This window comes from Rattus rattus, chromosome 13 (genome assembly GCF_011064425.1).
Source record: "Rattus rattus isolate New Zealand chromosome 13, Rrattus_CSIRO_v1, whole genome shotgun sequence".
Lineage (NCBI taxonomy): Eukaryota > Metazoa > Chordata > Mammalia > Rodentia > Muridae > Rattus > Rattus rattus.
In genome coordinates, this window is record NC_046166.1 from 31037255 (window position 1) to 31060167 (window position 22913).

The 22913-nt window shown below is 41.1% G+C and overlaps 1 protein-coding gene across 1 annotated transcript in view; it reads left to right on the top strand.

Annotated features, from left to right (window-relative positions):
- The window catches only part of Galntl6 (polypeptide N-acetylgalactosaminyltransferase like 6), a 1121089-nt gene that overhangs the window by 1036772 nt on the left and 61404 nt on the right, over nucleotides 1-22913 (top strand). Inside the window, exons 8-9 of the mRNA XM_032919234.1 lie at nucleotides 1995-2102; nucleotides 21216-21437. Of these exons, the coding sequence (XP_032775125.1) occupies nucleotides 1995-2102; nucleotides 21216-21437 (330 nt within the window). The remainder of the gene's footprint in view (nucleotides 1-1994; nucleotides 2103-21215; nucleotides 21438-22913) is intronic.

Here is a 22913-nt window from a genome sequence, read left to right on the forward strand (position 1 = left end):
ACAGATTTTCTTTTAACCTTAATAACTTCTATAATATATGTCTGCATTCACTCTCCTGGTGTTACCAGACATTTTCATCACAACTATCTACTTGGGTAGTGACTAATTTTCCCTATCTAAGTTCTGAACTGTGGATGAAAATCCCCACCTGATTCAGGTAATCTCTTTAGTCTCTTCTTTCTAAAACAAACTCAATCACCTTTTAATAATACCTGTAATTAAGTAGTAGCTTGTCTAACTAGGATTTCAACCCCAAAATTCCCGTGGAGCCCACATTAAAAAAGAATATAAAGTATCCTGAAAGACTTTCCTAAACAATTTCTTTAAAAGCAGCTTTTAATCTCTGACTCTCTGAGGTGCCATTACTTCTCTACACAGCAGGGGACACACAGCCTGCCAGCCCAGGTGGCTTCCACTTTCTTTGTTTGAATTCCCCCACTTAAGATATCACATGACTTAACATGGCGCCCGGACTCCTCTTACTTAGAAAATAAAAACTTTCTCTCAACTCTTAGGATTACTAGTAGATTCTTGCCCATCACCTTGGTTCACCATTTGTTGTTGTAAAAATATAAGAATAAAAAAGCATGGTTGACTTTTACCCCGCTAGGTCCGCACCGCGGTGCCCCAAGACATCTGCTAGATATCTTGGCGGAAACACATCCCAGCCGCGCACTTTCCTACACTCAAACCCTCACATAAAAGAACACACAACACAATAATCTTTGACCCAATTGATAAGATATAATTGCCCACTTAAACATACAAAGCCCGGTACCATCCATCCTTTGAGAACATTAATAACAACCTGTAATACACAGAGCAGAATCTTAACATCACCTGCCATCTTGTTCTGCCACGGCTTCTCTGCCCCTCTCTCCCTCCTGTCTCCCTTTCCCCCTTCTTCATTTTCTTAACATCATCAAATGATTAGCTGAGCCCTAACAGCAATTTGAAGGGTAATAGATTTTGCTCAATATTTACTGATTTTAAGTTCAATATAATGCAAAAAATAAACAAAAAATCTTCACAGAAAAATCCATATGTACAAGTATCACGGTTCAGATTACATAATGTGGTCCATATATCATAAACCATCAAACCATCGAAAGCCTTTTAAAATTTTTTCCTGTAAAACAATGGTAGAAGTATATCTTTATGAAGCCTAGGCTTTTGTTTTGATAGTTAAATTATTTTCTAATATACCATCTTCTATGTAAATCTGGGACTATGTCTATGTTCTCATGACTTGTCATAGTGAAACACAATATAACCAGTTAATTGTTTTACTATGGGTAGTGAAGGGTAATGAAAATGCAATACTAATTTTAAGATCGACCTGGATGCAAGTACCATGCATACAGCATGGATAGGTTTGTACTTCATCACTGAGACCACTGTTTTGAAAACTCCACCTTCATTATTTCAGTGTTTACATTTTAGAAATATATTTTTAAATGTTTTGACAACATTATAAAAAAAACAAGTATCTGTACAGAGAAGATATCTAAGCATTAAATTCTATTTCAGGAAAATAACTGCGATAAGAAGTTTTAAGAAGAAAAAACTACCAGTATAATATCTGTGGAAAAGAATTTAGGGAACTAGTTTCTTATCCTATGTATTTGTGAATCAGGATTTTAACTTTTTTTTTATTAACTACCTATGACAAAAATTATCCAGAAGAAATAACTCAGTGCTTAAGAACATTGCCGCTCTTCCAGAGAACTCAAGTTCAGTTCCCAGCATCCACAGCCAGCAGCTCCAGTTTCAGGCGACAGAGCACGATCATCTGACCCCCACAGATACTCACGTCTACATATTCACATACACACACACACACACACACACACACACACACACACACACACACAGATCCACGTACTTTAAAAGAAAAAGTTTGTTAAAGGAAATTTGTAAATTTTTCATACTTTCTATTCATTCCTTTTTGGTGAAATTTACCCTTAATTTTTCTTTTACCTTCTCCTTTTTAGGTTTGGATGTGCGGAGGGGAAATGTTCGACGTTCCGTGTTCTAGAGTCGGTCATATCTACAGGAAGTATGTCCCTTATAAAGTTCCATCTGGGACTAGCCTGGCAAGGGTGAGTAACTGGGCATCCGAACATGCTGGTTCACACCAGCGCTGCTTCCAGGCTGGGTAGTCAACCACACACATGGGATAAGCTAAGGCAGTGTCTGTCAGAAACTTCTGTGTAGCCAGAGTTCCCATGCCTCTGCTTCATCTCCATTGCTTAAAGAGCTATTATCTGTGATGGGTTTTTTATGTATCACAGCATCATCACATGTGTTATGTTTAATATTAACCATTCTCCTCTGTTAATCCTTGTAAGCTGTGTTAGTGATCAGTTGGATTGGCTCTTAGTTTGGGCTATATCCTTGTCTATGGTGTTACCTTCTGCATGTTTCAAGACCAAATGAAAGCTTAGAGAGGTGACTTGCTCAAGAACAAATGAATGACCAACAGCAGTGTAAAACCAGGCCTGCAGAGAGAGAGGGGGGGAGGGAGGGAGGAGGGGAGAGGGGGGGGAGGGAGGGAGGGAGGGAGGAGAGAGAGAGAGAGAGAGAGAGAGAGAGAGAGAGGTGAAGTGGGGCAGAGGAGCAGGAAGGCAGAGGGAGAGAGAAAGAATAATAGGAAGATAATTAGCCAAATAAAGTAGGAGTGAAAGAGACTGGTGAAGTAGAGGCTTTCTCCTCTTTTAGATCTAGAGTTAATGTTGGATAAAAATTCAGACCATTCTCAAATTTCCCATAATTAAGCAAGTCTACTTTTATGTTGTTTTGTTCGGAATAAATCTTTTATGCAGATCAAATGAAAGAACACTTTTATCATGGGCCTTTTAGAAGCTTCCAAACCTTCTCCGAACAACCCTGACAATGTCTCTGTTTTCCAGGTTACTTTCCTCATGGTTGTGTCTGTTCTCTTCAGCACAGTACATCTCTGCTGCAGCTTAGCTGGCAAATCAAAAAGGAGGGTGTTCCCCTATGCCTGGGTGCTGTGCTTCCCGAGGAATCTAATCTTGAGTTACTTGTTTTCAATTCTTTACTAAGGTGCAATGGGTAACCACTTGGTCTTGTTTATAAGATTCAGCAAACTCAAATAACAACTTTTGTTGAACACAATCATCATCATTGTCGTCATCGTCATCGTTGTCGTCGTCAACTATGTCACTGATATTCACATATCGGTCTCACAAGGGCAGAGCTCTGGGTCCGTTACTTCACATTATGCATCACCTAAAATAGAGCTTGGAGAACAGTCAGGTAACTTAATGAAGAGATTCATTGTCAGAAATCTCAGGGGAAACACATAGGTGAGAGTTTAATAAAACGTAGATGTGCAGGGTCTGGAGAGATGGTCCAATGGTTAAGTGCACTGGCTGCTCTTCCTAAAGGACTCAGGTCAAATTCCCAGCACATGGCAGTTAACAACTGTCTGTAACTCCAGTTCCAAGGTATCCAAAACCCTCACATAAACATAATGCAGGCAAGTACCAATGCACATAAAATAAAAATAACAAGTTTTTTAAAACTTAGGCATTTTAATGACCTTTAATAAAATTATTGTCCTTAATAAATCTCTTCAGGCTCATGTGGTTCTTCTCTTGCTTTGTGAAGCTGTCAACAGCATTCACATTTTTCTCTACACTTCCGCGATCCTTTTAATTGTAGCGAGACATTCTAATATGAAATTATATTGCTCCCCAAAATAATAAGATATTAATAACACACTGCACTAACAAAAACATATTTAGAAACACTGGAGGGAAAAGTTACAAAGTCATAAACTGATTAAAGAGCTATATTTTGAATGAACAGTTCAATCGAGTCAATGCACATGAATGAGAAAACAACAAAAGCTCACAGGAAGATTAAAGAGTAAACAGACTCGGGCACACATTACAAATCCCCTGTGTGGGTATCAGCGCGGTGGAGGAATCCTAAATGCATGGCGTCCTGACAGCTACCCTTTTCCTTCACTCATCCTGGGCTTGACCTCCTCCATCTGTGGGCAGATGCAGTGTGTGGCCGCCTCCAGTAGGAAATGTGAGGGGAAAGTGGTGCTGATCTGAAAAGGGGCTGATTTCAAAAAAATCAAGCAGCTCGTATATTTCAGAGAGAAATGAAGCACTTTTTTAAAACCTGTCAAATATGGGGAAACTAAGGTTGGCACATAAAACATCCAGGAAAAAAATTGGACATTCGTTCAAATGAAAGGAGTCCAGAACCTTGAATTTTAATCTTTTTCACTTAAATTTTACTCGAGGGCTCATTTTGGGGTTTTTTTTTCCCTAAAGCACTACAGCAATCAGAAAGTCATAAATATTGAGACTCAGCTGTCACTCTAAGGAACATTTTATGATCTTCTGAAGTATATTAAAATGAAAAACAATTCTGATATTTTGTGGGAGAAGCTCAGCTACTTTGCTACACTCTGCATTACTAAATCATCAAAAATGATGAGAAACTGTCAAGATAATTGAAATGCAAAGTCACATCTAGTCAGTAGATATTTTAATCTTCCTGCCCTCGTTAGGAAATGGAGATGAAGCTGGAAACGTGACCCCGAAGGCTTGTTTGTGTGCTTTACAAAGCTCGTTTAATCCGATGAAAATGTGTACTTTTCATTTATGGACCTATGTAAACTGATGATCCCAGGTACCTCCAAATACACAGATGTGCAGACACACACACACACACACACACACACACAGAGTCTCACTCATACACTCTCATGCATGTACACACACATGTACAAACACACAGCATCACACACTCTCACACATACACACACACATGTACACACACACAGTCTCAATCACACACTCTCACGCATACACACACACATGCACACACACATACACACAGAGTCTCACACACACTCATGCATGCACACACACATGTATACGCACACTCAGTCTCACATACACACACACAACTCACACACTCGAAAGCATACACACACACACATACCCACACAGAGTCTCATTCACACACTGTCATGCATATACACACACATAGACACACACATACACACATGAATGCACACATACATAGGCTGAAGCCCTGAAGACAGCACACTGGTATATGTTATAAAAACAAATTCAAAAAGCTTTATTCAGCACTTTCTCTTTAGCACTTTCCTCTGACAGGAGGACATGACACAAGCCAGGCATCTGTGAAACATACAATAACAAGTGCTTCTCCACATGTTCTGGAACATGTGTGTAAGCATCAGAAGGAGGGGCAGTGAGTGCTATCATAGTTCTGATCTTCAGTCCTAGCAAATAAAAGACTTTAAAGAATACCTTAGTTTAACTAATATATTTCAGAAGCAGTGACCAGAGCCAACTTTGGGCCAATCTCTTGCCCAGTCTTCAGTGAACTGAGAAAAACAAGAATCACAAAGCTGTATTTACTCAATCCAGAATACAGGTTGTGTGGATTAACATAGTTTTCTCTTACTATAGGGTTGGAAGTTTGTTATCATTAATAATCTCATTGAGTGAAAGCAAAGATAACCTCCTCGTGTTATTTCTACAAAATGCAAAACTCTGGGACATGGTGACTTAAAATCCAGCTTCATATAGGAATCAGAGCATTCAGAATCCTATTTATTTTTCTGAGTCAACTTGAGACCTGATGTCAGCACACTGGAGTAAAGCATTGGGAACTTCTCTCAAGGGTAAATGAGTCACTGGAGAAAGGTTATTCATCTCTACAGTTGTTGAGAATAGAAGACTCTAGTGTTGTGGTGACAGTCCCCTGCTTAAGAATGACTATGGTTCAACACAGGACAATGAGCAGCAAAGGATTCTGGGAAATGCTTTAGCCTGCTAGATATAGCTGAGTGAAATTGAGTACAAAGGTCCTAAGTCTGTCTTCTCTTTCTGACAAACACTCTGCTAAAGGAGGAGTAATAACTAGCACCTTTGGGACTGGGGATGGGACTCAGGCTCTGATTTTCCTGTGATTGCTAGTCTGTTCTGAGATCATTCAAAGCCACTAGGTTTGAAAGATGTACCTCTGGAAGAAGGAACATGAGAAAACTAGCAGCCACCCACAGCAAACCACTCCAACTAACTCTATCACAGTAGTAGCTGTGGCAGCATCTTGGTCCAGGGAGGTTTCACTAGAAGAATCCCCCATAAAGGGTGACCATATAGACAGTGAAGTGGACCATCCTGGAAGTATGAACAACTGTCCTTCCTGCTAACCAGAGATGAGGCTGGAACCAAGTGTGCGAGGGGAGCATGTTCATGCGTCTGTAAACTCACGTGTATGTGCATAGGTGTAGAGGCTAGCAATCAACCCCTAATGCTGTTCCTCATAAGCTGTCTGTTTTGTCTGTGGAAACAATGTCTTTCACAGGACCTGGAGCTTGAAATTCCTCATTAGCTAGTGCACATCCCTAACATTAGAATCACAGACACGCACCACTCTGCCTGCTTTCTAACTGAGCTGTCTCCCTAACAACAAGGCTAGAAACGAGCCCTATCCTAAATCTGTAAAGACACACACACACACACACACACACACAGAGAGAGAGAGAGAGAGAGAGAGAGAGAGAGAGAGAGAGAGAGAGAGAGAACCACCACCTAGTGCATATCAGACAGAACTTGATGCCCTAACATTTCACCTTTGATGGGTCAATAATTTATTTATGATTCTCAAATTTCATCTTGACTTCTATGACAACCATTCACAGATGTGAGAGAATTAGATTTTTACAGGTTTCAGGATTAACAGCTAAAGTCAAAGAACTGAAATCTGGCAAAGGTCAGATTTCACAAAACATTCCATAGTTCTGGGAAATGGAAGCACCACAAACGGGACTGAAGTTAAATGGCAAATGAGTAGACCTTGGGTCATGGACCAAGGCCTGTACCCAAAGCATGCCCTTAAACACCCTGCTTTTACAGAAGATGTGGAATAAAAGGCAGCCCCGGCCTCTTTGTGGCAGAGGCACCAGCAAAAGCATGGAGGGCGGAGGAGCAGGCACAAGCTTCACATCAAGCTGTTTGAGATCTAAGAGGCATGAACGTGTAATGGAGGAAAGTCTGCCTCCTCTGGACCATGAGGCCCTCCTCTTCTTTTGGACCATGAGACTGAGGGCTTCTGAGCAGGAAGGGCCAGAGGCAAAGCACATAGAGAAAAATAGAAATATCAACCAACCAATCAGTATCGAAAGGAAGTGAGCATAAAGAAAAGTACCGTTACAAACGAAAGAAACCTGTGAAGACGGTTTTTAAAAGATTTGGATGGACTTGCTTATTCTGTGCGTTAAAAGGTTAGATTTGATGGATTATGTGTAAAGTTGCCCTCTTGGTGTTTGAAAGAATAGAGTATCAACACGATATCAGAGGGGTGAGGAGGGGAGAGCGGAGGCTGCAGACTGGTAAGAGAATTCTGAGTGTAGCCTGCTCATGGGCTCTGGGAGCACCAATTCTGGAGAATACATTTTGCCTGGCGTCTGTGCTCCAGCAAGGATATTTACTGTTCCCTTTAATGTTTTCTTTCTAGAAGAAAAATATGCTGATTGTGTTAGGCACAGTTTTAATCTCTGAGGCTTTAAGTATAGAGCAAGACAAACAGAAGTTGTAACCTCTCTTACCTATGGCAGTTAGGTAGAGTGAAAACAGTTTATCTGTAAAAGTCACCAGAACACTAACCATTAGACTAAGAGAGAATCATCACTTACCATGAAATGAGATCTGAATTGACCATAGTTTGATTATTTGGAAACACTTTTCATGTATGTTATCACTGGACCTATGCTTTAATGAAAGAGATAATATATGACATGTATAGTATCTAACGTCATACAGATAGATAGATAGATAGATAGATAGATAGATAGATAGATAGATAGATAGATAGATAGATAGATAGATAGAGGTATATTCTTCATAGATTTATGGGATTTGGAGCAATGGAGGGTCTTGCTTTGGTTTGTTTGATTTTTGTTTCTTTTTTTATTTTTAAGACAAAATCTTAATATAGCCCAGGCTGGCCTCAAGCTTACTGTGCCATCAAGGATAACCTTGAACTCCTCTGGTCTCTCCCTCCTGGAGTGTTAGTTTACAGGCTTAGAGCACTAGCCCTAACCTAGCTAACTGATTGTTTAGTGGTCCCATAAAAACCTATATGTACACATTATGAGCACATTTTACCTTAATAAGACTTCTTCACATGAGTAGCAAGATCCTTGAAAATCTCCTACAGTTGTTATACCCCATGGGTATGGGGAGTAAATTTAAGGTCTGAAAGAGAAAGACTGTTTGATTATCCAAGCTAGGAAATGTCTTCTCAATGTACTTCCATAGATGCCTGTCTCCCTGGCAATACACAAGTCTGCTGGCTTTAGAAGGGATTTCTAAAATACCCTTTGAATTCTTAAAAGTTCTTAAAATCGCTGGATGTAGGGAGAGCCATGCAGAGGAGGAAGGGATGGAGGAGTACTTTAGGGGAGCAGCCAGACCACCCCAAGTCAATTACTACACACTTTTTTGTTGGTTTTGTTATCAGTGATGCCTGTCTGATCTAGGCGAAAGACAAAACACAGTATCTCACATCTGCAGCCCTTGCTTGTTCGTGTCCGAACCACTGTATCAGTTGGCAAAAGGTATTAACAAGCCCAAAATTACTTGTTTGATATCTGAGAATAAAATTGCCAACAAGGCTGTACAGTAGGATGATGAATGAGAAGTCTCAGCTTCCACAGATTGACCTTTCTCCCCTAATGGCTGTGAATCAGTTTATTCTCATAAAGGTGCCTGCTGAATAAGGGCCGTGGCGTGACAGCCTTAGACAGCAGCTGGTGCTTCTGAATATTGCTCTCAAAGCTTTATCTGAACTATCAGCAAGTTCAGGGGCATGGCGGCCAATTGCAGGCTTTCTCCCAGAAAGCAGCAAATGACAGGTTCTTCCCCAAGACTCGGCCTCAGTAAATGGCGAGCTCTGCTGGGCAGCAGCGATCCCACTGAAGATAATAACCATCCCCAACTCTTCCTTCCACTGTAACAGAAAGGGTAATAAGGCTGCCCTGTACTGGTGGCGAGGACTCAACATGATTCACAGACTGCCATCTTGGGCTTTCAGCTCTTTCATTTTGACCACAATATAAAAATAGAAAGGTCTCCATTAAAATAATACCTTCTATTAAGATGAACTTTTTTTATTTAAGGATTTAAGATGTTTTCAATAAATGGCCCTTCAATTATTCTCCATGATACCTTTCTTTAAAATAAATTATAAACCTATGGGTCAGTAATGATTCAATAAATCATTAAGCTGTGGTGATATATACCATTGCATGCTATAAAGATAAATGTAAACTTAAGAGGGCTCAAAAATGTCAATAAATATTTACCAGGTGTTTTGCTTTGGTTTCTTTTCACTGGATTTTTATTTACTGTGTTCCAGGCAGAAATGCATATAGCACATTACATATCCTAAACCAATAGCACTTTTCCCATGAGTTCACAGACTCCTATGTAAAATAGTGGTGCCTCGTTTACAGCATTCCCTACGCTCGAGACAAGTACACGGTAGGCAACCCTGATGGAGCTCTCACCCTCACCCTTCATCCTGCAGTCGTCTTGAACCCTGGATATTTGATGCTTGTGCAACATGAAACAGTGTCCGTGCATGGTATCAGGAACCAGGAAAACATGAAACACAAGTTATTTCTCCACTGTTTGACTTCCAACTGCTCCTAATTCCCAACCCAAGGACGTCTAAATGCCTATTCCGTTTGTGTGAATACAAATGACAATAGAATAATGCATTATCCTCTGCATCTCTTTGAGATTGTGACATAATTATAGCATTTCTCCCTTCCCTTTCTTCCCTCCAGAACCACCAAGATATCCCTGCTCCTTCAAATTATTGGCCCTTTTTTAAATAATTATTAATACACACATATATATTTGTGTGTGTGTTCCCAGATATAATCTGTTCAGCCTGTACAGTAGTCCTCATGTGTATGTTCTCAGGCTGACCGTTTGGCACAGGATAAGCAACAATGAGCCATTTCCTGGATAATGCCACCTGTCCTGCGACCAGCTTTCCTCACTTGTCCGTCATTCTCCGTGTGTGTTTGAGGCCTCGAGGCTTTCTCCGTCCAGTTTGGAATGTCCACTGCTGCCATCCTTGGTCAACTCATAGTTCTATACAAATTTTAGAGCAATGTGGAGGCAATGCATGGAATTTTCATATATATGTATACCCTAAAAAGCAAAAGTAAGATAGTAAAAGGTTGACATAAATAGTCCCCTGCTATTTCATGTCATAAAAAGTAGTAAATACATTATTTTAAAATTTCACCATTCCCTACCTCTCAAACCTGTCCTTCAGTTTAGATTCTTCCTATTTATTTGAACCTCATTTTTCCCACGAATGCTATGTTCTTCCCAATATTAAGCCATTTTGCTCATTTTAATTGGCTCAAATAGTTCCTGGTGCTTTCCCAAGTTTAAGTTCTGCTACAACATGTGCGTCAACTGGAAAAATGCTTCCAAGTATGCGAAGTAAAGTGGGTAATTCAGCCAAACAGTCTTTAGACTGTAAGGACAATGTTCAGCATTTTAGGGCTTAACACTGATTGCCAACACTTCATTTTAGCTTTGTTTATACTCACTAGGGTATTTTGTTGAATAAAAATAGTATTTTAATTGTAGCTATATATATACATATATAATCCTTGGCTAATATACATAATGATTACTTTTCCTTTGTCATTCCTAATAAAATTAAGAACATGCTTATGCTCTCTTTCTAGTTGTTTTCTAGTCTGTGATGGTTACTCTTGCTCCAACTAGAGCATTTTGGCACTCTGTGTAGTTATTTAGCGTTTAGATAGCTTGCTTCCTTTAAAGCACTTAGAAAGCAAACTATGAGGTGAGCTGACTGGTTGTCGAGAGGGAGTTATAATTGTGTTTTTAATCACTATCCCCATTAGCAGTGAACGTTTTCCTGCAATCTGGACTCCACTGAGATCTGGAAAGAAGAAAGTTTTTTCAGACAAAATAGGTCCCTGCTGCTACAAAATTAAGCCATTGAAATTTAAGCAAATAAATTATTTTGGTATAGCACAGTCTCAATAAACAAATATGCAACCTTCACAACTCGAATTGGCTGCTTTACAAATTGGGCTTCCAGGACTCCAATCCTTCATGAAGCCACGTGAGCACATGGAGAGGAGGAACGCTTTTTGTGGAATTAGCCTCGCCCCATGAGGTGTTTGAATGCACAATGCCACCGAGCTTGAAGCTTCTATTTCTTCGTTCCCATCTATCTCTCCTTGTTACCAGTGGTTTATTAATTCATGGCAAGAATTCCATCTCGGAACTAAGTGTGTCTCCATTTCAGTGCCAGGGGAGGTAGAGCAGGCACTTTACTCTTGGTAAACTGCCAACTGAGAAATGGTCAAATGCCTGCTAACATTTTTGTGACATTTGGGTGATTTTGATGGGACAATTCTTTAAAAAGTATTTGGGGAAACAAAATTTTGCAGGCAACCTAATCACTGGATAGATACTTTATTTGATTTGAGAAATCTTCAATGAGCACCTAGAAACATAGTAGTATTTTTCGAACTGTTTTGAAATTATGGGGAATCAAATAGGGCCCACTAACCACGAACTGAGTGCTGTAGCTAGCACATTGTAGGGTGGCCTCCCTTTGCTTGAGTGTTTACTTCAGCCTTATAACAACCTCTCTCTTTCTCTCCCCTCCTCCCTCCCTCCCTCCCTCCCCCTCTCTCTCTCAGACACACACACACACACACACACACACACACACACACACACACACACACACACACACATCTCTGTATCTTGCATATCTCTCTGCTGCCCGGGAAGCCACTAGAGAAGACAGACCATGACCACCACTCACAATGGAGGCAGAACTTTCCACCTACATACCATCTCTGGGATAATCTTAGTCCTCCAGAGCATCTCTGATTCCTGGTACACTCTAGCCAAGGGGCTAGCTCCTCACCCTGAGTCATGTATACTAGAATTTAGACTTGTTTTTATGCTCTTCCTTCAACAGTACCAACAGCTTCTAATTCTCAACACTCTCAATATTTCAAAAATAATCTACCATTAATCTTAGTCACCCAAAAATGTTAAACTACAAACTCAAAAAATTAGTAGAAACTAGAAAAATATTTACTTTTATCCTACCATACTTTCTTTTTCCTTAGGCTAAGGCCTAGAAAGCATTTCAACCTCTTGCTTATTCTCTTGTGAAGTTTTCATTGGTGTTAGTTTTTAGTTGTGGTTGTTGTTCATTTAGCAAAAGCAGTTAACAAGCCAGAAGGGTCCTCGAATCACAAACTGAGTCTCCTTACACATAGAAGACATCAGTGTGGCTGACACGGAAGAAAACCACCTTGGAAGAACTTTCAACACTGGACAAGACAGATTCCCCAGCCAACTTACTCCAAAGCTCCTGACGCACACCATTGAATGTTGTTTTAGGTAACTTAGTTATTAGGGTAATTCTGTTGTTATCTGTGGTCAAACACAACTATGCTAGATATTTCTTCTAATAAATAGTCTTCGGTCTCCCAAGCAAGTCTTGTTAAAAGGGGCTGGAGAGATGGCTCAGCGGCTAAGAGCACTGACTGCTCTTCCAGAGGTCCTGAGTTCAATCCCCAGCAACCACATGGTGGCTCACAACCATCTGTAATGAGATCTGATGCCCTTTTCTGGTGTGTCTGAAGCTACAGTGTACTCACATACATAAAATAAATAAATATATCTTAAAAAAAGAAGACAAGATGAACTCAGGTGACACATTGGAAGCTTAAAAACTGTGGGGGTACTACCTCAAAAGTTACTCGTGTGTGTGTGTGTGTGTGTGTGTGTGTGTGTGTGTGTGTGTGAGAGAGAGAGAGAGAGAGAGAGAGAGAGAGAGAGAGAGAGAGAGTTTGAGTCAAGGTGTTCCTGTGTCTTCCAGTATGTCCTTGAACTCTGATTCTCAGTTTCCTATGCTGTCCCATCCATCATGTCTCCACAGTGATTCTGAACACTGTCTTCTGTCCTCCTGTCTTTATAACATTTTCTCTGAAGATATGGCTGATTAACCAGCCTGTAGCTTGATCTTACTGTCCCTCACTGCTGGAGTAAATTGTCAAAGTGGCAAGGGGAAACATTTGATAGTGATTTCTCTAAATTATTAAGGAAATTTTCTCTAATAAACCTGTATTTAATGGTGTGCCAAGTTGTACATTTTGAAGTAATGGTTTCTTGGCATAAAGTTATTCTTTAGTAATATGTTTGTAAAGTTCAACGTACTAGAATTTTGTAATAAGAGATGTAATTAAGTTGTTCATGGAGATTTTTTTACTGTCTTGTGTCAATTGCTGTGCTAAAATTTTTATAAATATCTAAAATATTCAGACAAAAATATAATAGAAACAGATTCAAGGAAAAAGCTAACCCTTATTCAAGGCAACCAAGGCATGTAACTACCTGCTAACAGCTTAATGCAGCTTGCTGAAGGAAGGAGAAATTGCCTGTCAGAGAAGCCTCTTATGTGGGACTGGATTAACTTCCTTTCCTGGTGCTGATGGCTTCCCACTGACTTCAAAGAAGTTCTCAGGTTAGACAAAAGGAAAGTGGGGTGAATAATTGTTGTGAGGCTGTGGCTGACTTAGAGAGATTCGTTTTTTCTGTGCTGTACTCCTGATGGCATTATCATATTATCCATGATAAGAGGGATTTGGGGGTGGGGGGATTACTGAGCCTCTACAGCCCTCTTAGGTATCAAAGAGGAGACAAAGAAATGCATTCAAATCAAAGCAAGATCCCTGCATCCATAGGGGGGTGGTGTGAGTCCTTGCTGTAGGAAAGACTGTGAGCAAATAACTCTCTCCCCAAAACCAGTGCCATCTAGCAAAACCCGTCAGACACAGCTTCTCATATCCATATAGACGAAGGAGGAATCTATTACTCAACCTGCTGTAATAAAATAGTGTAATATTGACACAGGTACAGCCTGTGGACTGGGGTCACACAAGTGAACATGTAATAATCACAACATGCAGGAAGAAATGAAGGCATTGGACTAAGGTGAAATTGGTCCAAATAAAACGAACGCACGAGACAGCTGTGGCTACTGACTCCCGAATAATACACGGAGAAACTGAGCAGGATTTGTTTCCATAGAATACTCGAACAGGAGAGCTCTTGCACAAAATAATAATAACAACAACAACAACAACAATGGGCAGATAGATGTATGCAGTTCGATGAGCCAGCAGGAGAAATGAGACTTTGTTTTCAAATGCTGTGCAACAAAGAACAGTCGGGGTTAGAAATCATTCTGACAAACTGGGGTAGAAATATGATTTAATGTTCAGGGCAAAATACCAATTCAAGGGCCGATAGGCATTAGAATTAAGGAAATACTTAGTGTTGGATAGCTCAAAAAGAAAAATCTGAGTTCTAAGCACCTCTAAATAGAGCTGAATGTGTTATAAGTGTTAATAAGTATGTCGGCAACACAGAAATTAATATCAGGTTAGGCTAAATAAGACAGCAGGTTGTAAGACACAAGGAATAATAGAAAAGTCCCGGAGAAACAGCACATCCATCAGGACATGAAAGGTACATGGATAACAGCTTTGATTTCATTTCTCGTTCAAGAACAGGAAACTCTGCAGCTTAAAAGAGAGAGAGAGAGAGAGAGAGAGAGTGAGAGAGAGAGAGAGAGAGAGAGAGAGAGAGACACACACCTGTGTGTGTGTGTGCTTTTATCTCCAGCAACTGTTAAATAACTTCTCTGCTGCTTATTTTCCCAGCACATGAAAACCTCTTGGGTTCCAAATGAGTGGGACTGCGCTGTCTCCCATCTACTTGACCAAACAGAATGTGGCAAAGCCAGGAGGCCCCGCCTACAGCTTTCAGACTTTGGCTAGTGGACTCCCCACACAGACCATTGTAGCAGTACAGAGTCCTCGCCTCTAGCTACCAATTATGCAGGTTGTTTCCTTAAGCTCTGCTGTTGCTTCCCTGCTTGCTTCCCACATAGAGAGCCAGCAGGAGTTCCCCTGTTAAAACCAGCAAAGCGAGGGATCGCGTGTCTTATTATAGCCGCTGTGTATTACACCAGACTTCTCGGCAGAGAGCGGCTTCCAAAGACTCTGAAATAATTCCACAGAAGCAAAACATTCTCCTGACGGATTTGGCAATAACATGAAGATTATGAGATTCAGCGCATACCGTTGATGAATTACACATGGAGTGAGTACGTACTATAATCAGACTATGTATATCACCAAGTAGGGTTGCCAGACTTAGCGAATTAAAAACGCAAGATGCTCAGTGGTATTTGATCTTCAGATAAACGACAAATAGCTTTTAGTCTAAGCGTCCCCGATACAATATTAATAATGCAAAGGTTAATTACACTGGCAATTTTAAGTTACTCGTTTATTGGGAAGAAATATTTAACTACGCATCATGTAGTTTACCTGACAACCCTGACGGGGAGAAATAAGAAAGTTTTAAGAGAGATGCTGAGGCGGAAGAGGGGAGAAAGAAGAAGAGCTCCTGCAGCATCTTAAAAAGTGATGAATGAGTCCGAATGAGAAGAACGTTTCATAGTAAAGAATAAAACTGAAGAACTGTGTAAAGCATGCCTTGGGGAATGTCTTAAACAATGGACAGCGCTTACAGGGCAAAGTCTTAGGTGTGGCTACCCACCTAGAATGGAGACTTCGTCTATGAAAACGATGAGTAGAGGCCGATAATGAGAAAGCTGACCAGCTATTCCGGGTAAGAAGGAAATTATGAATAGCCTTACAGAGCAGACAGAAGGAAGTTTTGAGAAGGAGGGCATGATGACACAAAGCTAACAGAGAAAGGAGGAAGTTCTGGTCAGAGAAGACTTTCTTGTGAAAACCCATGGATCTGTAAAGACTCTAGGGCACCAGTCACTGCATCGGACATCACCTCTGAAAGCTGCATGAAAATCTCCATAAACATTCACACCCGGGTGAGCTATTGATGGGGTGTCTGAAAGAGGGACTGCCTGTGAGCCCCAGTTAAGTGCTCAGAGGGGTTAGTGAGCAAGAGAAGAGCAAGGTATCAGCAGGAGAAAAAAAGATCCAAAAACCTAAATGGGAAAGTCAAGGTTGTATATATGGCACCTACCCCAACCCTAGGAATCCACAGAAATCTGGAGACAAGCAAAAGCATGTAATTGAAGAACAAAGCACTTTTATTTCAGACTCGAAAAACAAACAAACAAGCAAGCAAGCAAACGAACCAACCAGTGATACCTGTCTCCATGTCTGTAAGACTATGTCTCAGTTCTGGGAGTTCAGGCTTAGACTTATGGCATGTCTAGAACTCTTTCTTGATCTACAAGGTTTCTGCTTTCTTTTTTCTTATTAGCTATGTTTGAGATACATGAGCGCCATCATCAAAATTCATTCTATCTCAGAGGCAGATGGGAAAGTTCTGGCAAGGGCTCTTTGGCAAGAGACATTATTGGGATGTCTCACTTTCATGGTTTTGCACATTTACATAGCTATGAATGCCTAAGTGAGAAATCTGCCTTCGCACCTTCTCCATTACCGCCGCATATTTGAACGTGTGTATCTGTGCTTCTGTATAAACACGCCAGTGTACTCTAATGCATGTGAGTATAACCACTTCCTGGAGCAGCCGAATTCACGCTACAATCTATAAAAAGACCATGGAAATTCTGCTAGCAACTGCTTGTGACATTTTTCAGCTGTAGTTCCAATATTTTTCCAAGTGCTAAGTACTGAGTAACGATTGCAGTCACAAATTAACACGGTGTATTGTTATTGGAGTGATTTTTATTTGGCCAGTCAACTCAAAGACTTGGCAGCTGAGGCTGTTCCCTGATTCTTCAGAAGGTCCCCCCACCCCCTGTCTTAGTTAAGGTTTCCATTGCTGTGAAGAAACACAATGGTAACGCTTATAAAAATCATCTTTTAATTGGGACTGGCTCACAGAGCTTTAGCCCATTACCATCATAGCAAGAAGCACAGGGGTAAGCAGGTGACATGGTACTAGAGAAGGAGCCAAGAGTTCTACATCTTGATACACGGGCAGAAGAAGGAGACTGTGTCACATTAGGTGCAGCTTGAGCATAGCAGACCTCAAAGCCCTCCCCCACAGTGACACACTTCCTCCAAGGCCACACCTACTCCGAGGTCATATCTCCCAAGAATGCCACTCACTATGAGCCAGGAATTCAAGCATGTGAGTCTACGGAGCCACGCCTATTCAAACCACCACATCCTCCAGCAAGAAAATCTACTCAGAGTTCAAGTCTACCTCATTCTCCGTCGACCAGACTCAGTCCTATGTTAAGGTTCTTGATCCATTCAGAGTTGAATTTTGTTTGAATGTCTATTTGCATTCTTCTACATGCAACCTTCTAGTTGGCCTGCATAATTTGTTGAAGATGCTGTCTTTTCTCCAATGTGTACTCCTGGATTCTCTGGGGGGTTTTGTTTGTTTGTTTTTTAAACTTCAATCTAATGCCATTGGTCAACATCTCTGTTTTTAATGTCAATACCACGTTATTTTCAATATTATAATTCTGTAAGGCAACTTAAAATATCAGGTGGAGATATTTCAAACAGTTCTTTTATTATTCAGAATTGGCTTGGTTTTGTTGCCACTGTTGTTTTCAGTGATGGTAGTGGTAGGGTGAGGGGGGGTGGTAGTGGTGGTAGCAACTTTAATGGTGTGAGTGTGTGTGTGTGTGTGTGTGTGTGTGTGTGTGTGTGTGTGTGAGCTTTCCATACAGAGTCGACGGCTGTTTTTTTTTCTTGTTTATATAAAGAATTGTGTTGGAGTTTCAATGGGGAATCTGTACATGCTTTTGGTAAAACAGTCATTTTCACTGTTAATTCTACCTACCCCTGAGCATGGGAGAGCTTTCCATCTTCTGATTTGTGCTTCAATTTCTTTCTTCAATATCTTAAAGTTTTTTTATTGTAAATGTCTTTCACTTACTTGGTTAGAGCTATCCTAAGATATATTTTTGAGACTATTCTGAATGGCCCTGTTTCCCTGAAATCTTCTTCAGTATGTTTGTTATTTGTATATAGAAAGGCTACTGGTTATTATTTATTAATTTTGTGTCCTGCTACTTCACTAAAAGGGTTTTACCAGCTAAAGAAGTTTCCTGGTAGGATTAGGGTTAACAGTGGCCTCATAAGAAGAATTAATAAATGTACTTTAGTTTTAATTTTGAAGAGTAATTTAAGGAGTAATGTCATTAAATATTTTTTGAAAAGCCAACAGAATTTTCCACTGGCTCTATCTGCGCCAGGACTTCTCATTGTTGGGAGATTTTTGATCACTGCCTTTATTACAATAGGTGTTGTGGTCTGTTTAAATGGTTTATTACATCTTGATTTAACTTTGACTTATATAAAAAATTATTCATTTCTTTTATATTTTCCAATTTGGTGGAATACAGATTTTTAAAATATGTTCCCCCAATAATACACCAAAAGCTTTGGATTACAAGGACTCTGTTGTGTGTGTGTATGTTGTGTGTGTGTGTGTGTGTGTGTGTGTGTGTGAGAGAGAGAGAGAGAGAGAGAGACAGAGACAGAGAGACAGAGACAGAGAGACATATACATATATACATATAATATGCAATTCATATCATCAGAATGTGTACATGATGCTAACCAGGGCATAGTTTCTTGCTATATCTACACCTTCAGTCCCACCTCCTATATAAATTATAACAAAGTTTTGGGGGGAAGAGGTGTTTTTGTTTGTTTTTGTTTATATCCACCTTTGGTGCTTACAGTTAAAACTGCTCTTTTATTCAAATCAAAATAGATTCCTTCATGGCAAGTCCTTTTTGCAAGCTATTATATTAGAAGGCATATATATATATATGATACATATATTCATAAAGTTTCTTTCTTATTGCCCCTTTGTCTCTTTTTCTTTGTTTTCTACAAAATTATTGATTATTTTCATTCATCGTAAAGACATAAAATATGTAAATATCAGATATCTCTGTGTTCTTTATTATAATTCAGGTATAGTCAAAGCTATACCCTAAGGTCAATTTTGAATATCCAGATTTATCCACATCGCCCACTGTGCTTTTTAATCTTTCTGTTAAAGTTGTCTGAAGACTATAGAAACATCAAATACAAGAGTTAGACAGACTCTGAAGACTCTCACATAGCTTCCACATATGCATGGGGTAGATGGTTCCATCACAGAGTAGGAGCCTCCTTAAGAATCTCCTGCTTCCTTTCCTGTCCCTTAATGAATTGTGCAGTACAGAGTCAGGGGTGAAGGGTGCAGTGGCACAAAACAAGGTGTAGTGGTGCCTGTCAAGGCTCACTAGAGAGAGAGAAGAAAGAAACTCGTGTGAGACAATGCTGGTGGGGTATTAGGAAGCAAACAAAACCAAATAATTCCTACAATCTCAATGTCATTTCACGGTCTACCTTACTATGCACCAGCATCTTAGAAAACAAGGAAGCCAAGAAATCAGAACGGTGTCTGTGTCTCTCCTTGTGCGTTATGCTGTGTTAACTGAGCCCAGCCCAGTGTTCCCTATCTACAAAGCATGGCCAGGAAGTCTGAGTAGGATGTGAAGGGAGGACAAAGGCAGACTAGTGCTCTAACTGAAGACAGTGGAGCAGAGTGTATTACATTAGGAATAAGATCCAGCGGCACCTGCAGCAGACCTCAGGATTCATGTCTGAATTAGGTTCCATATTCTTTAAGATAAAGTGACTACTCTATCCACCTAGGTTGGGATCCTATTGAAGTTCCCACACATTATAATCATTTTGTCTTCTCGGAGCAAATGAGAAAGTGGATCAGGCCAAGGCACACACAAACCAAGCCCGTAAAATAAAGAATCTAAACTAGAAAGGCAATAACCTGAGTCCACGGGACGTCAGCCCATAAAAACGGTCGTAGAGATGAAGGGATCAAAGCTTGCACCTCCCAGGCAAACACAGCTGTTCTGCCTATCACTTAATGCCATAGGACTCGAAGGGATGTCAGAGAACATCTCATCTCCATTCTGCTTCCTTCTCAAAGACCTTGGGAACTGCTGCGTTATAGTAGCCAGCCAACGCCTGAGCTCTTCAATTCCCCATCCTGAATCCTTCCTAGGACTCATAATGACAGCTTATCTTTCATAATAGCTGCTATGTACTAATTCTAAGTAGTTTATAAAACTTTGCTCCATCATGCAACCACCCCACACTGCTGTGGCTGTGCCCAGGTTTAGAATCTGAAATTCAATGTGACTATCCAACTTGCTCAACTCCAAAGTCCACAGAAACATGGTCTTCCAGGCTGGTCGTGGTGGAACACACACCTTAAATCCCAGTCCTCTGGAGGCAGAGGCAGGCAGATCTCTGTGGTTGAGGTCTACAGAACGAGTTCCAGGACAGCCGGGTTTACATCGTGAGGCTCTGTCTCTATATAATAGATAAATAGATAAATAAATAAACAAACAAACCCTGGGCTTCCTACACTCAATCCCATCTCTTCTAATCGTTAAGGAACATGATCATTTTCTGATGTTAAGTCTCCTGACTCCTTCACCGGAGGAAGCACTTGGCCCCTGATAGTTCCCTCCTTCTGCTTTCTGTTACAGTAAATTATAAATTCTCGTTGGTGTCATGTCACGATATAAGAAATTTCTCCTTTTTCTTTTTTTTATTAATATCTACAGTTGGGGAAAGGAAGAATAGCTTATTCATCCCTGTTCCTTCCAAAATGCCTGTATCTCAAAATGTTTTGAGCAATTCGATCCGTTACGGGAGTTCCATTCTCTCCCATTTCAACTCCTTTGATTGTCTTAAAAGTAAGTAAAAGTCATCATTAGATAACAGGAGGGAAGTTGCCACAATTGTGAGAAGAATCTCTGCCAGCTCTGATAATTAATTAGCATATTGTCAGCTGCACCGCATGCTGGAAGCAGAATGTGCACTAAGCCACGGGCTAATCCCATCATGCTCCTCACCGTTATAAAAACTCTCACTGTTAATAATCTACCAGCCAGTGCTGCTTGCAGATACCTGATTTTCGGTTTCTGATGCAGGTAAAGTTTTCCTTTGGGCACAGAACTCAATAAATAACTTGGTGTTTTGGTGTTTTGTCCTTTTTTTTTTTTTTTTTTTTGGCTCTGCGGTACAGAACCTGAAGCGCGTGGCTGAGACCTGGATGGATGAATTTGCTGAGTACATTTACCAGCGGCGGCCAGAGTACAGGCACCTCTCCACGGGAGACATCTCTGCCCAGAAGGAGTTGCGGAAACGACTTAAGTGCAAAGACTTCAAATGGTTCATGGCTGCGGTGGCCTGGGATGTGCCGAAGTACTACCCTCCGGTGGAGCCCCTGCCTGCGGCGTGGGGTGAGGTGAGGAGACCTTCCCTACTTGTGAGAGCCTGTCCTCCCTCTCCCACCGCCTCTGAGGTGGGGAGGGACAACTAAAGCCTTCCCTCCTCCTCACAGCCTGAGAAGTGAGAGTGATTGCCAAACCTCCCTCTTTTCTCCATCAGCCCAGCAGGTTAATTTAAAACATCCCTGAGAAGTGAGTGCCTAACTTCCTTTCAGAGAGTGAGAGCTCGATATCCCATCCAAGAATAACTGAATACTGCCGAGGCTTCATATGGATTTTTTTAAATATGCCTCAAAAATAGTTTAACTTGAAATTGGCAGAAAAGCCACGGGAGCTCATAGAGAATGAGAACACCATCTTGTAACGAAGCATGATCAGGTATCTGATATGATACAACTTGTCATGGGATGCAAGAATGGCCCTCACTGTCATAAAATAGCCTCATTCCTAGTTTACATATGCAAGGACAAAGCAATGTGGGCGAGACTACCTACCCAGACTGTACCCCGTACCACAGGCAAGGAGGGCAAGGAAGGTAAAGCCGCACTGCTTCCTACATGAGCACTAACCTTTCTCCTGGTTACCACTCTGACCTCACTTTTCTTCATGCTCCGGATAGCCTCGGGCCCCAGATTTCAAACACACGTCTTTGGGAATAAAATGGGTTATTCCACACTCTGCCCGCTCAGTACTGATTCTGTAATTTTTGCCCTCTAGAAAAGAATGCATGGAAGCGAAGGCTGAACCCAATGGGGTGGATTTAGCCTAGCAATTAAACCTGTCTTTAGAAGAGGATTCCAAGGGCAAACGCTGAGCTGTGTAGGAGCCTTTTCTCTCCTGGTCTTGGAGTCTGCTTAAGATCACATTACCTAGTTACTATGGTCACCCAGCTCTGAACAACAGCTGCTTAGTCCACCGGGAAATGACGAACGGCTGGCCATGGGGCCCAATTGGCACAGTACTTGTCTAGAATGCACAAAAGCCTGCTTATCCTCAGAGACGTGTAAACAAGGTGTAGTGCCCCGCGCCTATAATCCCGTTCATAACCCCCTACACCATCCCCCTACCCCTGCTTCTATGAGGGTGTTCCCCCTCCCCAGCCACCCACTTCCCGCCTCCCCACCCTGACATTCCCCTACACTGGGGCATTGAGCCTTGGCAAGAACAAGGGCTTCTCCTCCCACTAGTGCTCAACAAAGCCATCCTCTGCTACATATGCAGCTGGAGCCATGAGTCTGTCCATGTGTACTGTTTGGATGGTGGTTTAGTCCCTGGGAGCTTTGGTTGGTTGGTATTGTTGTTCTTCTGGGGTTGCAAGCCCCTTCGGCTCCTTGAATCCTTTCTCTAACTCCTCCAGTGGAGACCTGTTCTCAGTTCAATGGTTAGCTGCAAGCATTCACCTCTGTATCTGTCATGCTCTGGCAGAGCCTCTCAGGAGACAGCTACTGTCAGCATGTACTTCTTGGCATCAGAATATTGTCTGAGTTTGGTGA